This window comes from Oncorhynchus nerka, linkage group LG8, assembly GCF_034236695.1.
Source record: "Oncorhynchus nerka isolate Pitt River linkage group LG8, Oner_Uvic_2.0, whole genome shotgun sequence".
Classification (NCBI taxonomy): domain Eukaryota; kingdom Metazoa; phylum Chordata; class Actinopteri; order Salmoniformes; family Salmonidae; genus Oncorhynchus; species Oncorhynchus nerka.
In genome coordinates this window covers 34,689,467-34,706,996 of record NC_088403.1, presented here as the reverse complement: position 1 = coordinate 34,706,996, position 17,530 = coordinate 34,689,467, and the positions used below count along the sequence as shown (strand labels likewise).

At 42.9% G+C, this 17,530-nt stretch overlaps 1 protein-coding gene across 8 annotated transcripts in view; it reads right to left on the bottom strand.

The window, feature by feature from the left end:
• The window catches only part of LOC115133190 (transcription factor EC-like), a 54,881-nt gene that overhangs the window by 1,421 nt on the left and 35,930 nt on the right, over positions 1–17,530 (bottom strand). For 2 of the 8 annotated variants that reach the window (XM_029666172.2, XM_029666171.2), the window contains exons 3-8: positions 8,738–8,989; positions 8,072–8,173; positions 5,725–5,848; positions 4,248–4,304; positions 4,069–4,144; positions 3,017–3,164 (exon numbers count right to left, since the gene is read on the bottom strand). In XM_029666172.2, coding sequence (XP_029522032.1) covers positions 3,017–3,164; positions 4,069–4,144; positions 4,248–4,304; positions 5,725–5,848; positions 8,072–8,173; positions 8,738–8,989 — 759 coding nt within the window. The other 6 variants (XM_029666176.1, XM_029666179.1, XM_029666178.2 and 3 more) reach the window with 6 other exon arrangements.

Sequence of the window (17,530 nt, the reverse complement as noted above, 5' to 3'; positions counted from 1 at the left end):
GCCTCCCCTACACACACATACCTCATAGTCTGGTAGATGATTATGAATTGACTTTAAATAGCACTCTAATGTAGTGGAGGCCGATCCATTTAATCTACCCCTCCTCTCCAGACCCCCCTCTCAGGAAGCAGCCAGGGCCCTCGGGATATGTGTTATAAACATGACGGGGAGGAACCAATGACAAAACCTCATCAATCAGCTACCAGCAGGTCAGCAATGTGGTTCACGCCTCTCCATCGACGCTCTACGAGCAGTAACACGATGGGTAATAGTCTGTTGTCAATCTACCTGGATAACGGTTAGGCTAGCATGTCGTTTAGCTAAACAAACTCGGGGGATAAAAAGAGTGTAGAGGAATGGAATGCAAGGGAGAAGCATTGCTGTTCCCACGTTACGTGATGCAAAGTTATAACCGTCTGTTTCTCTCAGTTGCAACATCTTTCTGTAGGATTCCAACAGTACATTTAAGTAAGACTAGCGTGATGTTTATGTGGGTGATGCTTGGTGTTGATGTCGTCTTTCTCCCCACAGTGTGTTACTAAACTGTCATCGGCGCTTCTTTAGGCTAACGCTGTGAGGCTAACGTTCCGTTAAATGCCTGTGTTTAGCTCTCTCTCCACGTGAAATGTCTCTTTTCGTCTCGTTTGTGTTCTATGTGTTTTGTTGGTCTCGGCGTCCTTTAGGATGACACTGTTACATTGAGAAGTTTAGCTTGACTGTGAGTTCAGCGTAAGAGCCAGAGCCGTGAATGCGCTGATTCATTTGGTTGGTTAATTGCGATGGCTCAGTGGCTGAGGACATGTGGTAACGTCTCCACTGTCTACTTGGCTCTGCTCTTCTGCCATGTCAATACCCAGTCGCCCCGGTTTAACGCTTCGTTTTAGGGTGAGGGGGAAGTGGGGGGAGAAAGGCATGGCTCTGGGTATTATTAGGACTCACAACCTAATTCTGACCTGATTCCTCCTTCCGGACAGATGGAGCCGAAGTCTATCACTCTATTTATTAATCAGGTAATCTATGCAGCCTACTCAATCACTTTTTATAGCTACTGTTTACAGGCATCCTGGGCCATATACAGCGTTCCTCATTGAGTTCCCTGAATTCCTATCGGACCTTGTAGTCATAGCAGATAATATTCTAATTTTTGGTGACTTTAATATTCACATGGAAAAGTCCACAGACCCACTCCAAAAGGCTTTCGGAGCCATCATCGACTCAGTGGGTTTTGTCCAACATGTCTCTGGACTTACTCACTGTCACAGTCATACTCTGGACCTAGTTTTGTCCCATGGAATAAATGTTGTGGATCTTAATATTTTTCCTCATAATCCTGGACTATTGGACCACCATTTTATTACGTTTGCAATTGCAACAAATAATCTGCTCAGACCCCAACCAAGGAGCATCAAAAGTCGTGCTATAAATTCACAGACAACACAAAGATTCCTTGATGCCCTTCCAGACTCCCTCTGCCTACCCAAGGACGTCAGAGGACAAAAATCAGTTACCCACCTAACTGAGTTTAACCTAACTTAATTTAACCTTGCGCAATACCCTAGATGCAGTTGCACCCCTAAAAACTAAAAACATTTCTCATAAGAAACTAGCTCCCTGGTACACAGAAAATACCTGAGCTCTGAAGCAAGCTTCCAGAAAATTGGAACGGAAATGGCGTCACACCAAACTGGAAGTCCTCCGACTTGCTTGGAAAGACAGTACCGTGCAGTATCGAAGAGCCCTCACTGTTGCTCGATCATCCTATTTTTCCAACTTAATTGAGGAAAATAAGAACAATCCAAAATGTATTTTTGATACTGTCGCAAAGCTAACTAAAAAGCAGCATTCCCCAAGTGAGGATGGCTTTCACTTCAGCAGTAATAAATTCATGAACTTCTTTGAGGAAAAGATCATGATTATTAGAAAGCAAATTACGGACTCCTCTTTAAATCTGCGTATTCCTTCAAAGCTCAGTTGTCCTGAGTCTCCACAACTCTGCCAGGACCTAGGATCAAGAGAGACACTCAAGTGTTTTAGTACTATATCTCTTGACACAATGATGAAAATAAGCATGGCCTCTAAACCTTCAAGCTGCATACTGGACCCTATTCCAACTAAACTACTGAAAGAGCTGCTTCCTGTGCTTAGCCCTTCTATGTTGAACATAATAAACGGCTCTCTATCCACCGGATGTGTACCAAACTCACTAAAAGTGGCAGTAATAAAGCCTCTCTTGAAAAAGCCAAACCTTGACCCAGAAAATATTAAAAACTATCGGCCTATATTGAATCTTCCATTCCTCTCAAAAAATTTAGAAAAAGCTGTTGCGCAGCAACTCACTGCCTTCCTGAAGACAAACAATGTATACGAAATGCTTCAGTCTGGTTTTAGACTCCATCATAGCACTGAGACTGCACTTGTGAAGGTGGTAAATTACCTTTTAATGGCATCAGACCGAGGCTCTGCATCTGTCCTCATGCTCCTAGAGCTTAGTGCTGCTATTGATACCATCGATCACCACATTCTTTTGGAGAGATTGGAAACCCAAATTGGTCTACGCGGACAAGTTCTGGCCTGGTTTAGATCTTATCTGTCGGAAATATATCAGTTTGTCTCTGTGAATGGTTTGTCCTCTGACAAATCAACTGTAAATTTCAGTGTTCCTCAAGGTTCCGTTTTAGGACCACTATTGTTTTCACTATATATTTTACCTCTTGGGGATGTCATTCGAAAACATAATGTTAACTTTCACTGCTATGCGGATGACACACAGCTGTACATTTCAATGAAACATGGTGAAGCCCCAAAATTGCCCTCGCTAGAAGCCTGTGTTTCAGACATAAGGAAGTGGATGGCTGCAAACTTCTACTTTTAAACTCGGACAAAACAGAGATGCTTGTTCTAGGTCCCAAGAAACAAAGAGATCTTCTATTGAATCTGGTCGCTGGGTTGGGGATCTGTAGTGGTAGGGGGCTCGGGTTTTGAGGGTGTCTGTCTTTCTCTCTCCTGTAGTCTATACCTGGATCCTGAGCAGTAGCCTCCTGTTGGCCTGCTCCATCTTCTTCTGCCTGTTCTCCAGCTCTCTGGCATGCTGCTGCTCCTTCTGCAGCCACTTGATGTACTCCACCGACGCCTTGAGAATGGTGCCTTTGTTCCAGCGCATATCACTACGGCAGAGGGACGTAAAAGATAACCTTTTATTCACCGCCTCAGCGGAATGCTCTGTACAAAAACTTACACAGGGACCAATTTTTTTTATATATGAATAAGAAATAGTGATTTACATGGCCAATTATTCATTCTCGGACATTACATCCAGCCTTTGAATGGGAATTTTAATAGAATAGTTAAGTATAAGTGCGTCGGCAGAAAGTCCATTCTGGAACCGCTTATATGGTAAAATTAATCCTCAAGTAAAAATAGGTGTCGGAAGAGGGGGGGGGGGGGAATGTGACTTTAGAAGAATCCAAGAGTGCAGGCCCCGTTCCCTGATACCATTACTTTTTAAAAAGGAGGAAGCAGTTGTAAAATGCACCTTTCTTTGGAACAAGACGTTGGTCTGCTCCACAGCTAATAATCTTCTTTATCTTGTCTTAATGGCACGGCGACAGCGGTAACCTTCCATTTAAATTCTATCGTAAGTTAAATTGCTGTTGGGCCAGTCGGATTCCAATTCCGGCTTCCGTATTCCATCTTAGTGGGCCAATTGTGCTCAAACTTTGATTCAAATGGGTGGTGGCCTTCTTTGCGTTTGACCCCAATCTTCATCATTGAGCTCTAAGCTGTAGTCTACTGTTGAGTGCCCATGGAGGACACAGACTCACTACTTTGCAGAGCGTAAAGACTACAATAGCTACTCAAGTACACCCTTGAAATAGAAGCGAAATGTGCTCTTGACTATTAATTTGAATTCAATTAACAACATTTAACGGCCTGTGCTTAGTATTTGATATGCTTAACACCAGCCAGACATTTGCGCTTCTTTTCATGGCAATAGACTTGATCATGGGGAGTTTCTTTAAGTCAGGTAAGCTAATGTTTGGAACATAATAAAGACGCTAGATCACTTACGGGTCATTCGACTTTGGTATCATTGTTCCAAGTTCTTTGATTCTGTAGTTGATATTGTATCTTCGTCTTCTTTCAACTGGTCAGGGAGAGAGAGAGAGAGTGAGAGGACATTGAGTTACTTTAGTGGCCCCACGCAACATTTCCGAACGGTACTCTGTATTGAGTAGGGCGACTCTTACTCAAGTTGTGATTGTCTTTCTTCTGTCGTTCTTTGGCCATCACTCTCGTTTCATGTTCTGTGAAACACAAAGAAGAACACAGCCTGATAAGAAACGCACACAGAGTATGAAAGAAGCTCCACTCAGTCGATACACAGTTCTGGCCTGGATATTTCTGGGGTGGCAGACAGAGTGGAGATCATCTTTGCCACCACAGACAGAAAGCCTGAACCTTCCACAGAGTCTGAACCTTCCACACACTCACGCACACAGTGAAAGGGCTCGATTTACCCCACTCGCCCCCAGCCCGCCTGGCATCTCTTTGGTTCATTGTGAAAAATCTGTGTCCTCTTTTTAAGCCACTCAGGCTGGCAATTAAGTCTGCTTAACAAATTTGCTGATCTACCCATGAGGGGAAAGGCATGCTATATCATTCATATTCACATTCACATTTCTCCCAAATGATATAATTAGAACCTGTGATTGGATTTCTCAATTCGTCTCTGTTGATTCAATAAGGTCATTTAGACCTCTGGTAACTGCCCGTTGTTCCCGACCGCACACTTATATGAAAAATATACTAATTCACTTATTTTCTCGTCGGAGTGAAGCGTTCTTGAGGCATCCTTTCTATTTCCTAAATCAATTAGCTTTACTCGATGCATGGCTTTTCTAAAACATTTCTCAGAGGTCCTTTGTGTCGCGGACTATGGACAGAGGCCATTGATAATTAGGGATGTGAGTGACACAACTGTAGTCCAAACACTACACATTTAAGGGAAAAATCTATGTGTTACATGTAAACATATTTGCCTTGTTTTCCTTCAGCTTCCTTCTTCATTTGACTTGATACGGCTAGACAGTGAACTCGTGCTACTACACATGCACCCTATGGAAGCGATCCGTAATTTATCCAAAACAAATCCATGTTGAACCTGCACGGTCTTCCATTATAATAAACTGACCGACAAGTTGTAGATGCTGTATAGAATACACAATGGCAATCGGCTGAGAGCAGACAAACTTAATCTAAGGATATTCATGAGTTTACTTAGTAATAAGTTGAATAGTTTGTGTAGGATTAACGCTGTACACAACAGCATGCACAAGCATTTTGCTACACTCGCATTAACATCTGCTAACCATGTGTATGTGACAAATAAAATTTGATTTGATTTGATTTGATCAGGGTTGAAGAAGAGGGCCTACACAGCATTTTGTTATAATTCTACTCAGCTAAAGAAGAAAAATTACTAAATGGATTACTCTTTCTTGTTTCCTGTTGTCGGGCACCTTAAGAAAATGCTAAACTTATTCATTCATTACAAAAAAAATGGATGCCAGTAACTGACATGATCTAGACTTGTCAGGAATGTGTCACCTAGTGTTGTGCTTTTATGCTACAGTATGTGGTTGAGTTTCACCCTCCTTTCCTCTTTCGATGTGATCATGCATTGATTATTTTGATCATCTTTAGTGCTATGATGTGTGTTCGTACCTGTGACTTCCCTTTTTACAGTAGTGAGCTTAGTGGGGCGTGAGGTGGGTGTCATTCGGCCATGAGGGGCTGTAGTCATACCTGGTTCACACCCATAGATGTCCAGCATGCTGCTGCTCAGCACCTGGAGAGAAGAAAAAGAGAGGAGGAAGATGTCAGGGAATGGTTGAACACAGACGCACAGACACAGAGAGATTAACGTCTCATTCAGACTCGGGGACCTCAGGTTCACTAAGTCATTGCAACTTTTGGAAGCAGATTGACTTTGGCTCAGTTGAAAGCATTGAAATGGTGGCAGGAATTTGTAAGGCTTTCAGATGAGGGCAATCATAGCACTGTTGGCAGTCCTGTCACTTATCAGCCCTCAGGGCATTGCTTTGTGTGATCCAGCAGGAGAGGCTAGGGGCCTCCATGTCTCCCCACCAGGGGCCCTGCCTGACCACAGCCCTGTTTGCGTCCCCTAAGGCCCTCTCAGGTCCTTCTCTGGGGGTACGACCTCGCTCCGTGCCCCTGTTTACTAGCCTAATAGTACCAATATCAGTGGCTTGAAAGGGCCCCAGAACACAGAGGCATCTGTGTGTTCAAAATATCACCCCACTGGATGAAAGCCGGGTCATAACCCGCCCAAACAGACACCAAACTGTTTTTCTACGCTGCTTGTCCACTGTGAGAAAATAGGCATATATTTTCCGAACAAGCGGGATAACTCTGTTGGAATGCAGAGTGATGCATGTCTCATCTTAGGGAGCTGTGCATTTTTGGGAATCCTACAAAAGCCGGCATAGATGCCACAAGCTGTGTAAAGACAATTTGTCACTGTGTATGTGTGAAATTCAGTTCCTAGAATAGTGTAGAGAGGGATAAGAATAGAGGTCAAGTTATGGGAGGGCAGGAAGGAGGGAGTGGGAGAAAAATAAGGAACTGTAGACATTTCAATATTTAAGTTGGTTTGCTTTGCCTGTAGATGGGTTTCTCTCTGTCATTATCTCTAACAGAGGGGGGGGATACTTATCAAAATGAAAGATTGCAACAGTCCCCCCGACTGCTCACATCGTAATCACTTCAATCCGCTCCCATCTGTGTTCCTGGGATATGTTGACATGACAAAACGACGTGATGCATCGTACTGTATGACTAATTAGAATGAATTGATCCATTTAAGCGCGCTATCATTTCGGAACAAGCCCATCGGGAGTGTAGGCATTAACCCAATCCAATGCCTCACTGCCTCGCTCTAAATCTCTCCTCCTCTCCCTTTTTTTCCCTGTCGCTCTGATCTTCACTCTCTACACCCCCCGTCTTGTCTTTCACACACACACACCCCTCTGCTTTTCTATCACCCCGTTTTTCCCTCCTTTTCTATGTGTGTGTTTGTGTGCCTGGCTGCCTGCTTGCCTCTGTCTTTCTCTATCTCTCTTCATCTCTATCTCTCTTCATCTCTATCTCTCTGTCTGGTTGGCCTCTCCTCAATGCCTCTCTCTTGAAATGCAGGTGGGAACCTCATTTTCCTTTCGTACCACATACCTCTGTGGTGAGTTCAGGTGTGTCTATAATCGCTACTCAAATGAGTCTTTTGTTTTTTGGAATTCAACTCCAGATATAATTCGCACTGGGAGCACTTGTCTCTGCTGCCATCCCATGCATTTTTCTAATGGAATGCCTAGTCTGAACAAGATCTTTTTTTGTTGTTGTAGTAGATATCTAGCATAGTCTCGCCGTTCTCCCTCTGTCTTCTTGTCTACCATTCCCAAACTCCCCGGTAGTGACCAGTGTCCATGTAGGGCTTTCAGCAAAAAAAAGAAGAATCACCAGACTTAGTGTTTATACTAATTAACACATTATTCTCACACTGTCAACAGTTACCGTGTAATGACACCACTTGCGGATTAATCCATATTGTTCGGCATCTTGAGAAATGTGAGAAATGCTTTAAGCCTCAACTCAGGTGAAATGAACTTTGACTCATCGGTGGACTTAATCTGACCTCACACAAAGCCAGCTCCTTTTTTTCCCAAGCAAGTCGGGCCTGAAAGTTCACGTTTGGCCGAGGAAGTAGTTCCTCATATTCCCCTTTTTAAGTCCTTTAAAGAAGTTAGTTAAGCAACTTAACTTTAAAGCTGAACTTAACTACCCAATATATGCTTCTTCGTGAGTGTCAAGGAGATCAAGGATCTTCTGGGAATCACGTCTGGATCAAGGAATAAGGTCAGCAAGAATCAATAGACAGAAACACCTGCATGTCGATAGCATTTCTTCTGTTTTTACCCTTAGTTTTGCAATTCAAATAAGTGTTTTTCCCTTGACTTTTGCGACTGATATAATAGTTAAAATGATTAGTCATACTTACATTGTTTTGCATTATGATGCTGGGATCCATACAATCCAAGCCCCCGTCATTGAAGCCGGACTCCAGGCTAATCAAGTCATCAATAACTTCATCCATTGGAAACTAAAAGAAAACAGTCATATTGTACCAGCCTCAGTTCAATTCAGATACATTATGTATCCAACAACAGGTCATTATAACGTTGTAATTCAATGTAACATTTCTTTTTTGCGTCATCTCTAAACCTATCATTCAGAGGGTGGGACAGTTAGGATCCTAATCCAATAACAGACATTTCTTCACCACCATGCTGGAAGAGATCAGCCATGGCGGGAACTAAATGTTTGTTATCAAACTGGTTTCCTCCTTAACAGAGATTCTCATTAGGAACTGAATCTCTGAAGTTATTGCTGAGCATTTCAAAGAGAATGGGCAGGTCACTAGAGAACAACTGAGTTGTTTACACAGCTGGTATCTCAGGTAAAAGAGATTTAGGACTCTGTAATCAAACCTGCATAGTGTGATTAAATCACCTCACTATTTTTGGCACTGTAAGGACTTACTAAACAAAGACATTGAGATACAACAAACAAATAGCGGGATTGATTGAATCCCAACACTAAATATCAAAGGTACCTAGATGAACACTTGCTGTTGTTGAAAAGATCAATCAAAACGCTCACTCACCTCGCTGTCGTGGTTGGATGCCAGGGTCAGCAGTGTAACGGGGCTGCTGGGGGTGCTGCCATCGCTGAGGGGGGCCATGTGAGCATTCCTCATCACTGGAACGGTGCCCAGGAGCTGCCCTCCCTGCGCAGTGGGGTGAGGGTGGCCCCCTTGTCCCCCGGCCAGCTTGGAACCCAGGGTCAGGTACTGCTTGACCTGCTGACTCTGGGCCTGGTGCAAGTGGAACTTAGAGCCCTCCAGGTGGCTCTGGACCTGTTCCATACAGACCCAAGATCAGTTATTGGGTAACACAACAGGCAACGGTTACTATGTAGTCTCAGATAACAGAGTTTAGTGTTAGTATGCAATCTAAGATAGACATAAAAAATAAAAGTCACCGCTCAGTGCAGTCTCAGAGAGAGCATTGATAGTGTAGCAAGTCGTGAGTCATGTTGAAGCTGTTTCGTCAAATTGTTCTTAATGATCTTAATCATGTTTTACCCCTGAACACAAGACATGTCCTCTTGACTTCTCAAGCAAATCATGGACAAATCAAACCTTAGATAGTCAGTAAGAAGATGATTTACCATAAGTGTAAAAAGTTGTAACAGTAAGTAGAGCACTAGCAGATGTCCCAATGTTGTATCCTTCAAATGTCTATGCCATAAATGTATACACACACCATACAACTACAACCAACTTACTAAACCAAGTATGTCAACAAAGTGTCCAAGTCGACTTCATTGGTGTATGTATACTGTTGCTATTGCTAAACATTCATCCTTACATTGGAAACTCGGGCTCCGTCTCGCATCTTGTAGTAACTACAGTCACTTAAGTGTGGCATTCTCATCGGTCAGAGAGAGACTGTCTTCAGGTCTGGTCTGCTAGTTGTAGAACAGCTCAAAGTAGCAGTAGGATTGCGGTTAAGCTGCTGCTATCCGGTGGCTATCCTGGTGAGTTGATATGAGTTGATATGTTGAGGACTGTCCCCTCCTGTCCTCAGCCAGTGTCTTTATAAACTTCTTAAGGCTCTGCACTAAATTAGCTAATTAGGCGAGAAGCTGGGCTATCCCTTAGTTTCCTTCCATGATAATCACTTCAAACAGAGATTCATCAGATTACCCCCGGGTTTGATCCCAACAGGATATCTGCCTATGGCTTTTGCCTATATCTCGACTAATTCAACGGGACCGCCCTGTTTCTGTTTGGGAGTTATCGGCCAATCACGATCGACCCCTAGTCTGGACTCTCTACGATCTCCTTCGGGGGTCTAGTAGTTGACTCTAGCACAATTGGTTCTTTCTTGTTCTTCTTTTTTAAATAACTTTGGAGGGCCATTTGCACCATGACCCCTCCTTTGGCCGCTCATTGTCTAATGTCAATTACTCCAAGAATAACCCTAGATGGACTATATCTGGGGGCTAATTTTAGTACTGTAGCTATCGTGACCCTATGTTTATCCTCTTGTCTAAAAATGTTTTACTCTTGTCTAGGCCTATAAAAGAGATCATTGTAGTCGTGTTTGTTCAAATTGGTTTACCGTTGCCTAAGCATTTTGGGAAGAATTGGTTGATTGATTATTAGGTCCACTGGATGAATTGGGTTTTAATTTCTACTATCAGTGAATTCCTGTGAGAATTGAACATCTTTACTGGAAACTATTTGCCTTGCTGATTGAACTCCTGGCAGGAAACGTTTGTCTCCTTTTAGGAGTAGCATCTGGCTTTCCTAATCATTCCTCGTTCATTCAATACAGAGAAGAAGCAACTCAGGTCAACGTAGGTCTGTACTAGAGTTGTGAAGTTGTAATCCTGGTCACCGTACAGGAACATTCAGAATGACCTCCTTTTTTTAGCTCCAGACCACAGCAGACAACCGTGACCACTTGCTACCCTTTACTCGAATACTAGCAACAACATCTTGAGGTTGTACTTTTATTTTTTTATTTTTTTTACAAATAATATAAACAAAAGTACTATAGAAGCACCTGATTTGACCACAGATGCACATTTTGCACAGCATTTCTGGTCAACACCAGTGCTGTCGTCTGTCGTCCACATAGCTCACATAGATGACTGGCCCTGCTCAGAATGGACTCCCGCACGACAGTACTGAACTTGTCACCAATGAAGAGAGAGACCAAGTCTCATCGCTGGCAACTAAGGGCTAAACAAGGTGCCATTTGTTACTCAATCAACATTTTTCCACAGCGGATGGAAAAGCCTGCCAGCGTACTACACTCAGCTTGTTGTCTGAAGAGATAGAGGTTGTCCTTGGATTAATAGCCTTCTCTCTACTGTACATGCAGCAGGAGACACGCCTATTAGGTCGTAAGGGGACATCTAATTAGATTCCTACCAAGTAATGTATCTTCTGTCACTAATGCGCGGCACGACAATGACAGGGCTGTGCATGAAGACAAGACACACTGCAGTTCACTAGGCACAGAATAAGATATCTGCCTGGAGAATCGGCGATGGAAAGGTTTGTATATTACTTTGACACTCTTGAAAATGGAAGAGTTTATTCTATTCCACTTGTTGGAACTGATTGTGACGTCCCTTCTGTCATTCAGCGGATTGTCGTGATCAGAGTCATATATTTAAAGAGTTAGGCCGACTTTTAGAATTGTGAATATTGTTCTAATTCTAGACAAATCAGTTACGTAGCATTGTTTGAATATTACCCATGTAATGTTAATGAGGAGCTAACATGGCTCCCATAGAATGTTGAAGTGTCATGTAAATGCATCATCAGTCTAATCCTAGATGCTTTGTGGTTAAAATTGCATTCCAGACGGTTTCTATTCCACAAGTTACCAGTGGCCAAAGCAATGACGTTGAAATGCCTATTTACTCTGTTCCATCTCACTGCGCAATCCACTGTCTCATCAGCCCAGCCAGGCAATTTATAAACTTGATCTCCTCTATTAAAAACATCTAGACATGATCTTCCATTTCTTTTAGACTAGCATTTGGCTTTCAACACCGGAGATTTGTACAAACTTTGCTGTCGGTCTCTCCAACATCTGCGACATTGTTTGAATATTGAAATTCGATCTCCAGCTGTCCCATAGTAATGCACCTGTCAGGACGAGACAGACAAGCAGACAGTTTATCTCAGCCAGTCGAAATCATGAATCAGTTAGCATAATTTTTATGGATATATACAATGAAATCTCAATAGAAAACTAAATGCAGCTAGTTTGCAGTCTTTCCAGCTTCAGTTTGAAGTGATTGTGCTAGCTGTGTTGTTGGCTAGCTTCTCTGAACAACAGTGTCCTAATGAGTATGCACATTTTCTATGCCAGGCGAAATCGCACATCATTATGAATGTACACCAATAAATGTCACTAAAAAACATGTTAAACAAATGCAAATGCAGCTACTTTGCTGTTTGACGTGACGGTCAGTTAGCCGTAGTTGGCTAGCTAGCAAGCAAGGGATAAGAACTTTGCCAGCCAGTATGGCAATGGAATATTTAGAACGAACGACTAGGTCGCGTCCATATACACAGAACAGAAAGACTTAACGACTGGGTCGCGTCTCTGGAACCCGAACCGATAGAACGAACAACCAGCCAGCCTAGGTAGCCACCTTAGATTCGTGTCGGGACTATATTGTCACGTCTGCTCCCACACCCACACACCCTATTGGTTTGGATATCGCTTATAATTATTTCCTTCTGTGTCAGTCAAAATGACCCAAAGTCAGGTTTGTTTGTGCACTTGACCCATGCCATTATTCTGTCCCACTGTACAAGATACATAGTTGAATGCTCTCCATATCATTCCATTAGCATATACATCATCAAGCTGTATGCCTAACAGACATTGGCACTGTAGATGTACTGTAGGCCCGAGGCAGACATATTTTGTACTCCCAATGCAGTTGGCTTATGATTGAATCAGAGCATAAATTTGTTGTTGTTTCGTTTGTTTTTCTAATGGCTGGTGGGGAGAATATCCATGAGAGCTTTGACTCCTATTAGGACGGCAGCTGTGCCCACTTCATAACTTTGTTTTCACTGCTTAAGCCACTAAAACGAGGAATGTCTCACAGGCAGCGAAGAGAGAGACAGCTTACTGATCTGATCCATGGATCACTCTGGGACTGACTCTTACTGTCTGTCTCCTGTATAACATATCACATTATTTCACACGACATAGCTGTGATGGCACTGAAAAAGAAAGTGCATCATGTTTATGAAATGTTCTGTCGGTTATGATAAATGAGAGTTAAATGGGATGCGCAGTATGTCAAAGTCAACAAGAAAACACTAATAATGTATGGACAGATTCAGGCTTCCCATTAAATGAGCTTTTATGATGAAGAGGGTCACAAAATTGGGCTAAAAACATTTTCAAGACGAAACTTGGTCAAAAAAAAACATTCACATTCTAACAACATCACGTAAGGCCGTGCAAAAGTTACTAAGAACGCTTTAAAATATTAAATTAAGTTAATTGATGTTTTTAATGTTTAAAAGTACTCTAAGAACTGTACATAATAACCATACTCAAATCTACTTTAAATTGTGACAAAGTTGCACTGATTTACCTCGGTATGTGCGTTCTCCTTGAAGTCAGACAGTGAAGCCCTGCAGTAGCACAGTGATCTATGGCCTTTGATGACACCTCTGTATGTCACAGAGCTCACTAGTGTTCACTATTCTAGATAGCCAGCTGTTGTTTAACTCAGTTTCACCCTTACACAAGTTCTTGTTTCACTTCAGACTAATCTGGATTATAAAACACTGGGTTATTATTTCGGCTTGGACAGGATTTTTCAATTCTGGACGTAACTGTTGGGATTCATTTCTACTATGAATCCCAACCTTTAGTGTTATAAAGCATTACGTATTGTGAATTAATACTACTACATTAATGCTATTCAGTAATGCTCTTTCTATGGTGTAAATACAGAAATGGATACAGACCTACAGTGGGGAGAACAAGTATTTGATACACTGCCGATTTTGCAGGTTTTCCATGTAGAGGTCTGTCATTTTTTATCATATGTACACTTCAACTGTAAGAGACGGAATCTAAAACAAAAATCCAGAAAATCACATTTGTATGATTTTTAAGTAATTAATTAGCATTTTATTGCATGACATAAGTATTTGATACATCAGAAAAGCAGAACTTAATATTTGGTACAGAAAACTTTGTTTGCAATTACAGAGATCATACGTTTCCTGTAGTTCTTGACCAGGTCTGCACACACTGCAGCAGGGATTTTGGCCCACTCCTCCATGCAGACATTCTCCAGATCCTTCAGGTTTCGGGGGTTGGTGCTGGGCAATACGGACTTTCAGCTCCCTCCAAAGATTTTCTATTGGGTTCAGGTCTGGAGACTGGCTAGGACACTCCAGGACCTTGAGATGCTTCTTACGGAGCCACTCCTTAGTTGCCCTGGCTGTGTGTTTCGGGTCGTTGTCATGCTGGAAGACCCAGCCACGACCCATCTTCAATGCTCTTACTGAGGGAAGGAGGTTGTTGGCCAAGATCTCGCGATACATGGCCCCATCCATCCTCCCCTCAATACAGTGCAGTTGTCCTGTCACCTTTGCAGAAAAGCATCCCCAAAGAATTATGTTTCCACCTCCATACTTCACGGTTGGGATGGTGTTCTTGGGGTTGTACTCATCCTTCTTCTTCCTCCAAACACGGAGAGTGGAGTTTAGACCAAAAAGCTCTATTTTTGTCTCATCAGACCACATGACCTTCTCCCATTCCTCCTCTGGATCATCCAGATTGTCATTGGCAAACTTCAGACGGGCCTGGACATGCGCTGGTTTGAGCAGAGGGACCTTGCGTACGCTGCAGGATTTTAATCCATGATGGCATTGTGTGTTACTAATGGTTTTCTTTGAGACTGTGGTCCCAGCTCTCTTCAGGTCATTGACCAGGTCCTGCCGGGTAGTTCCAGAACTTGCAGGGAGCCCCAGACCGAGGGTGATTGACCGTCATATTGAACTTCTTCCATTTTCTAATAACTGCGCCAACAGTTGTTGCCTTCTCACCAAGCTGCTTGCCTATTGTCCTGTAGCCCATCCAGCCTTGTGCAGGTCTACAATTTTATCCCTGATGACCTTACACAGCTCTCTAGTCTTGGCCATTTTGAAGAGGTTGGAGTCTGTTTGAGTGTGTGGACAGTTGTCTTTTACACAGGTAACGAGTTCAAACAGGTGCAGTTAATACAGGTAATGAGTGGAGAACAGGAGGGATTCTTAAAGAAAAACTAACAGGTCTGTAAGAGCCGGAATTCTTACTGGTTGGTCGGTGATCAAATACTTATGTCATGCAATAAAATGCAAATTAATTACTTAAAAATCATACAAAGCGATTTTCTGGATTTTTGTTTTACATTCCGTCTCTCACAGTTGAAGTGTACCTATGATAAAAATTACAGACCTCTACATGCTTTGTAAGTAGGGAAAACCTCCAAAATCAGCAGTGTATCAAATAGTTGTTCTCCCCACTGTATATGGAACACGACAGATATGTTCTCAGACATGGTTCCTGTGGATATTGCTGAGCCAGCTAACCAGTTAATAGCTGTGACCACACATCTGAGATTGTATAGAAGGAGGAGAGATAATTCCACACTGAGTATAATTGCCCTTTTTTGGAATGTCAGTCTTGAAGATCATGCTCTATGGAACTGTGTGTGTATGTGCATGTGTAAGTAGTAAGTGAGCATTATATAGGTCACACAGAAAATGCCATTACAATAACCCACCATACATAGACACCCCATCAACCAAACAAAGCACTTTCACTTGCATCCAAGCACAAGATCTGCGAGTACCTCCATATACATGCAGTATCCTGGGTGAGACTGCAGAGACCCCCCCTCCCCTTTTTTCTCCCTCTCTCTTTCCCTTTTTATCCCCCTCTTTCCCTCTCTCCTTTGCCTGCTGTTGTCACCTACCGGCAGTATCTGGATCTCAGTCAGAGTGATCACTTTGACCACACAGGATCGACTCATGGCTCCGAGAGTGACGGCCTCCGCCTACAGAGACGACTCAGGCGACAGAAGAAGAAGCGCTACCATACTGGCTGTCTGTCAGGATCCCAGAAACAGAAAAAGGAGAAGAAGAGTGGAGCTGCCATGTGCACTTCCTGAGCTTTGCTGAAACTAACGTATGTCGTTCCAGGAAAGGAAGGTATGACACATCAGCTTTTTGGAGAGCAGGTCCACTTCCTTTAAGTGTGTGTGGGCGTGCGTGCATGAGCCAAGCACTCATTGCAAACCCTAACATTGGTTAGGAAAAGACCTGACTGTGGCAGAAATACAGATGGCAGTTGGTCTGAAGCAGGCAGGGGGGGATAGTTCTGTGTTCCTGCCTCTGACTTGCCACACTTTCCTGCCTGAAACCCTTTCAGCTCTGATTAGCACATTCCTCCCAGGTTATCTCACTGACACTCACTTCCCCAGGAATCCCTTTACTACACACACACACAGGTCTCACTGGGCATTCAGAAGGCATTGTGTTTACCAGAACCTCTCTGTACCAGAAGTACTGAGGACAGCAAAGTGGAAGCTTGTGTGACTCAACCTCTTGATCCTGTAGCATCAGATAATGCCAAAACGTTCAGCGAAATGTCCAAGCCAACAAACACCTGGTCTGGGAAATGGATTCTTACATTAGGGAACCATATTTCAGGAATGAGACTGATAGTATTTTTTTTAAATGCTTCCTCACCCAAATATTCTGCAAAACATTGTGTTGTGTCTGTTTGTCACTATAGCTTAATTCTCACTACCTCAGTCGATGTCAGCTGTATCAATATTTGCGATGATTGAACGCCCTAATAACTTTAGACACAGTTAAGTAAACGTATCAGAGCTGAATTTAAGTACAGCAATAAGGGTTCAGATGCCATTACAATGTAGCAGATAGCAAGCACATGGTCTTTGGAGTGCATGCTTAACTTGACACTTAAATGCTCAATCAAGGCCATGTCTCGCAGTGTCGTAACGAAGCATGTTTTTGTGAATTAGTTTTCTGATGGGAGGCTTGTTTGTGACGTAATAAACACACATGTTTCTGGGCCTGAATGGTTCATGATTTTATTATTGTGGGAAATCCTTAGACTGATACCGTTAGGCTACTGGCCTTAGTGGAGTCATTGTGTTAACTGACAGTTTTAATTATCTGAGTAAATGAGCAGTCGAATTGAAGTGACACTTTAGCAAATGTTTTAGTATCATTTTGTTCTGCATTTAGTGGACAGGAAGTTCTCAACACAGCTCTCTCTCTGTGTGTGTGTGTGTGTGTGTGTGTGTGTGTGTGTGTGTGTGTGTGTGTGTGTGTGTGTGTGTGTGTGTGTGTGTGTGTGTGTGTGTGTGTGTGTGTGTGTGTGTGTGTGTGTGTGTGTGTGTGTGTGTGTGTGTGTGTGTGTGTGTGTGTGTGTGTGTGTGTGTGTGTGTGTGTGTGTGTGTGTGTGTGTGCGCGCGTATCTTTGTATGACCCCTTATGCCTACGTCTATTTTCGCCACTGCCAAAATTCCTGGCTGGCCATTTTCCATTCATCTTGGGGCCCATCCAGAATGCTCACCTTTGTTAGTCCCACACACCACAGCAGATATATTTAAAACATGAGCAAGGTACTTCCTGTAAGAGTTGGCCTGCTTCTGAGACAAGACTTCAAAGTCCTGCTCCCACATCTAAGGGCTGTTTTATCCTGCTAGAAAAGGAATGCATAATAGCCGCTGCACCTCACTTTAATGATTCATATAGAAATTAAATATTACAGCCACTTTAACGTCAGTGTTATATGTGTGCCTAACTGTTACCTTG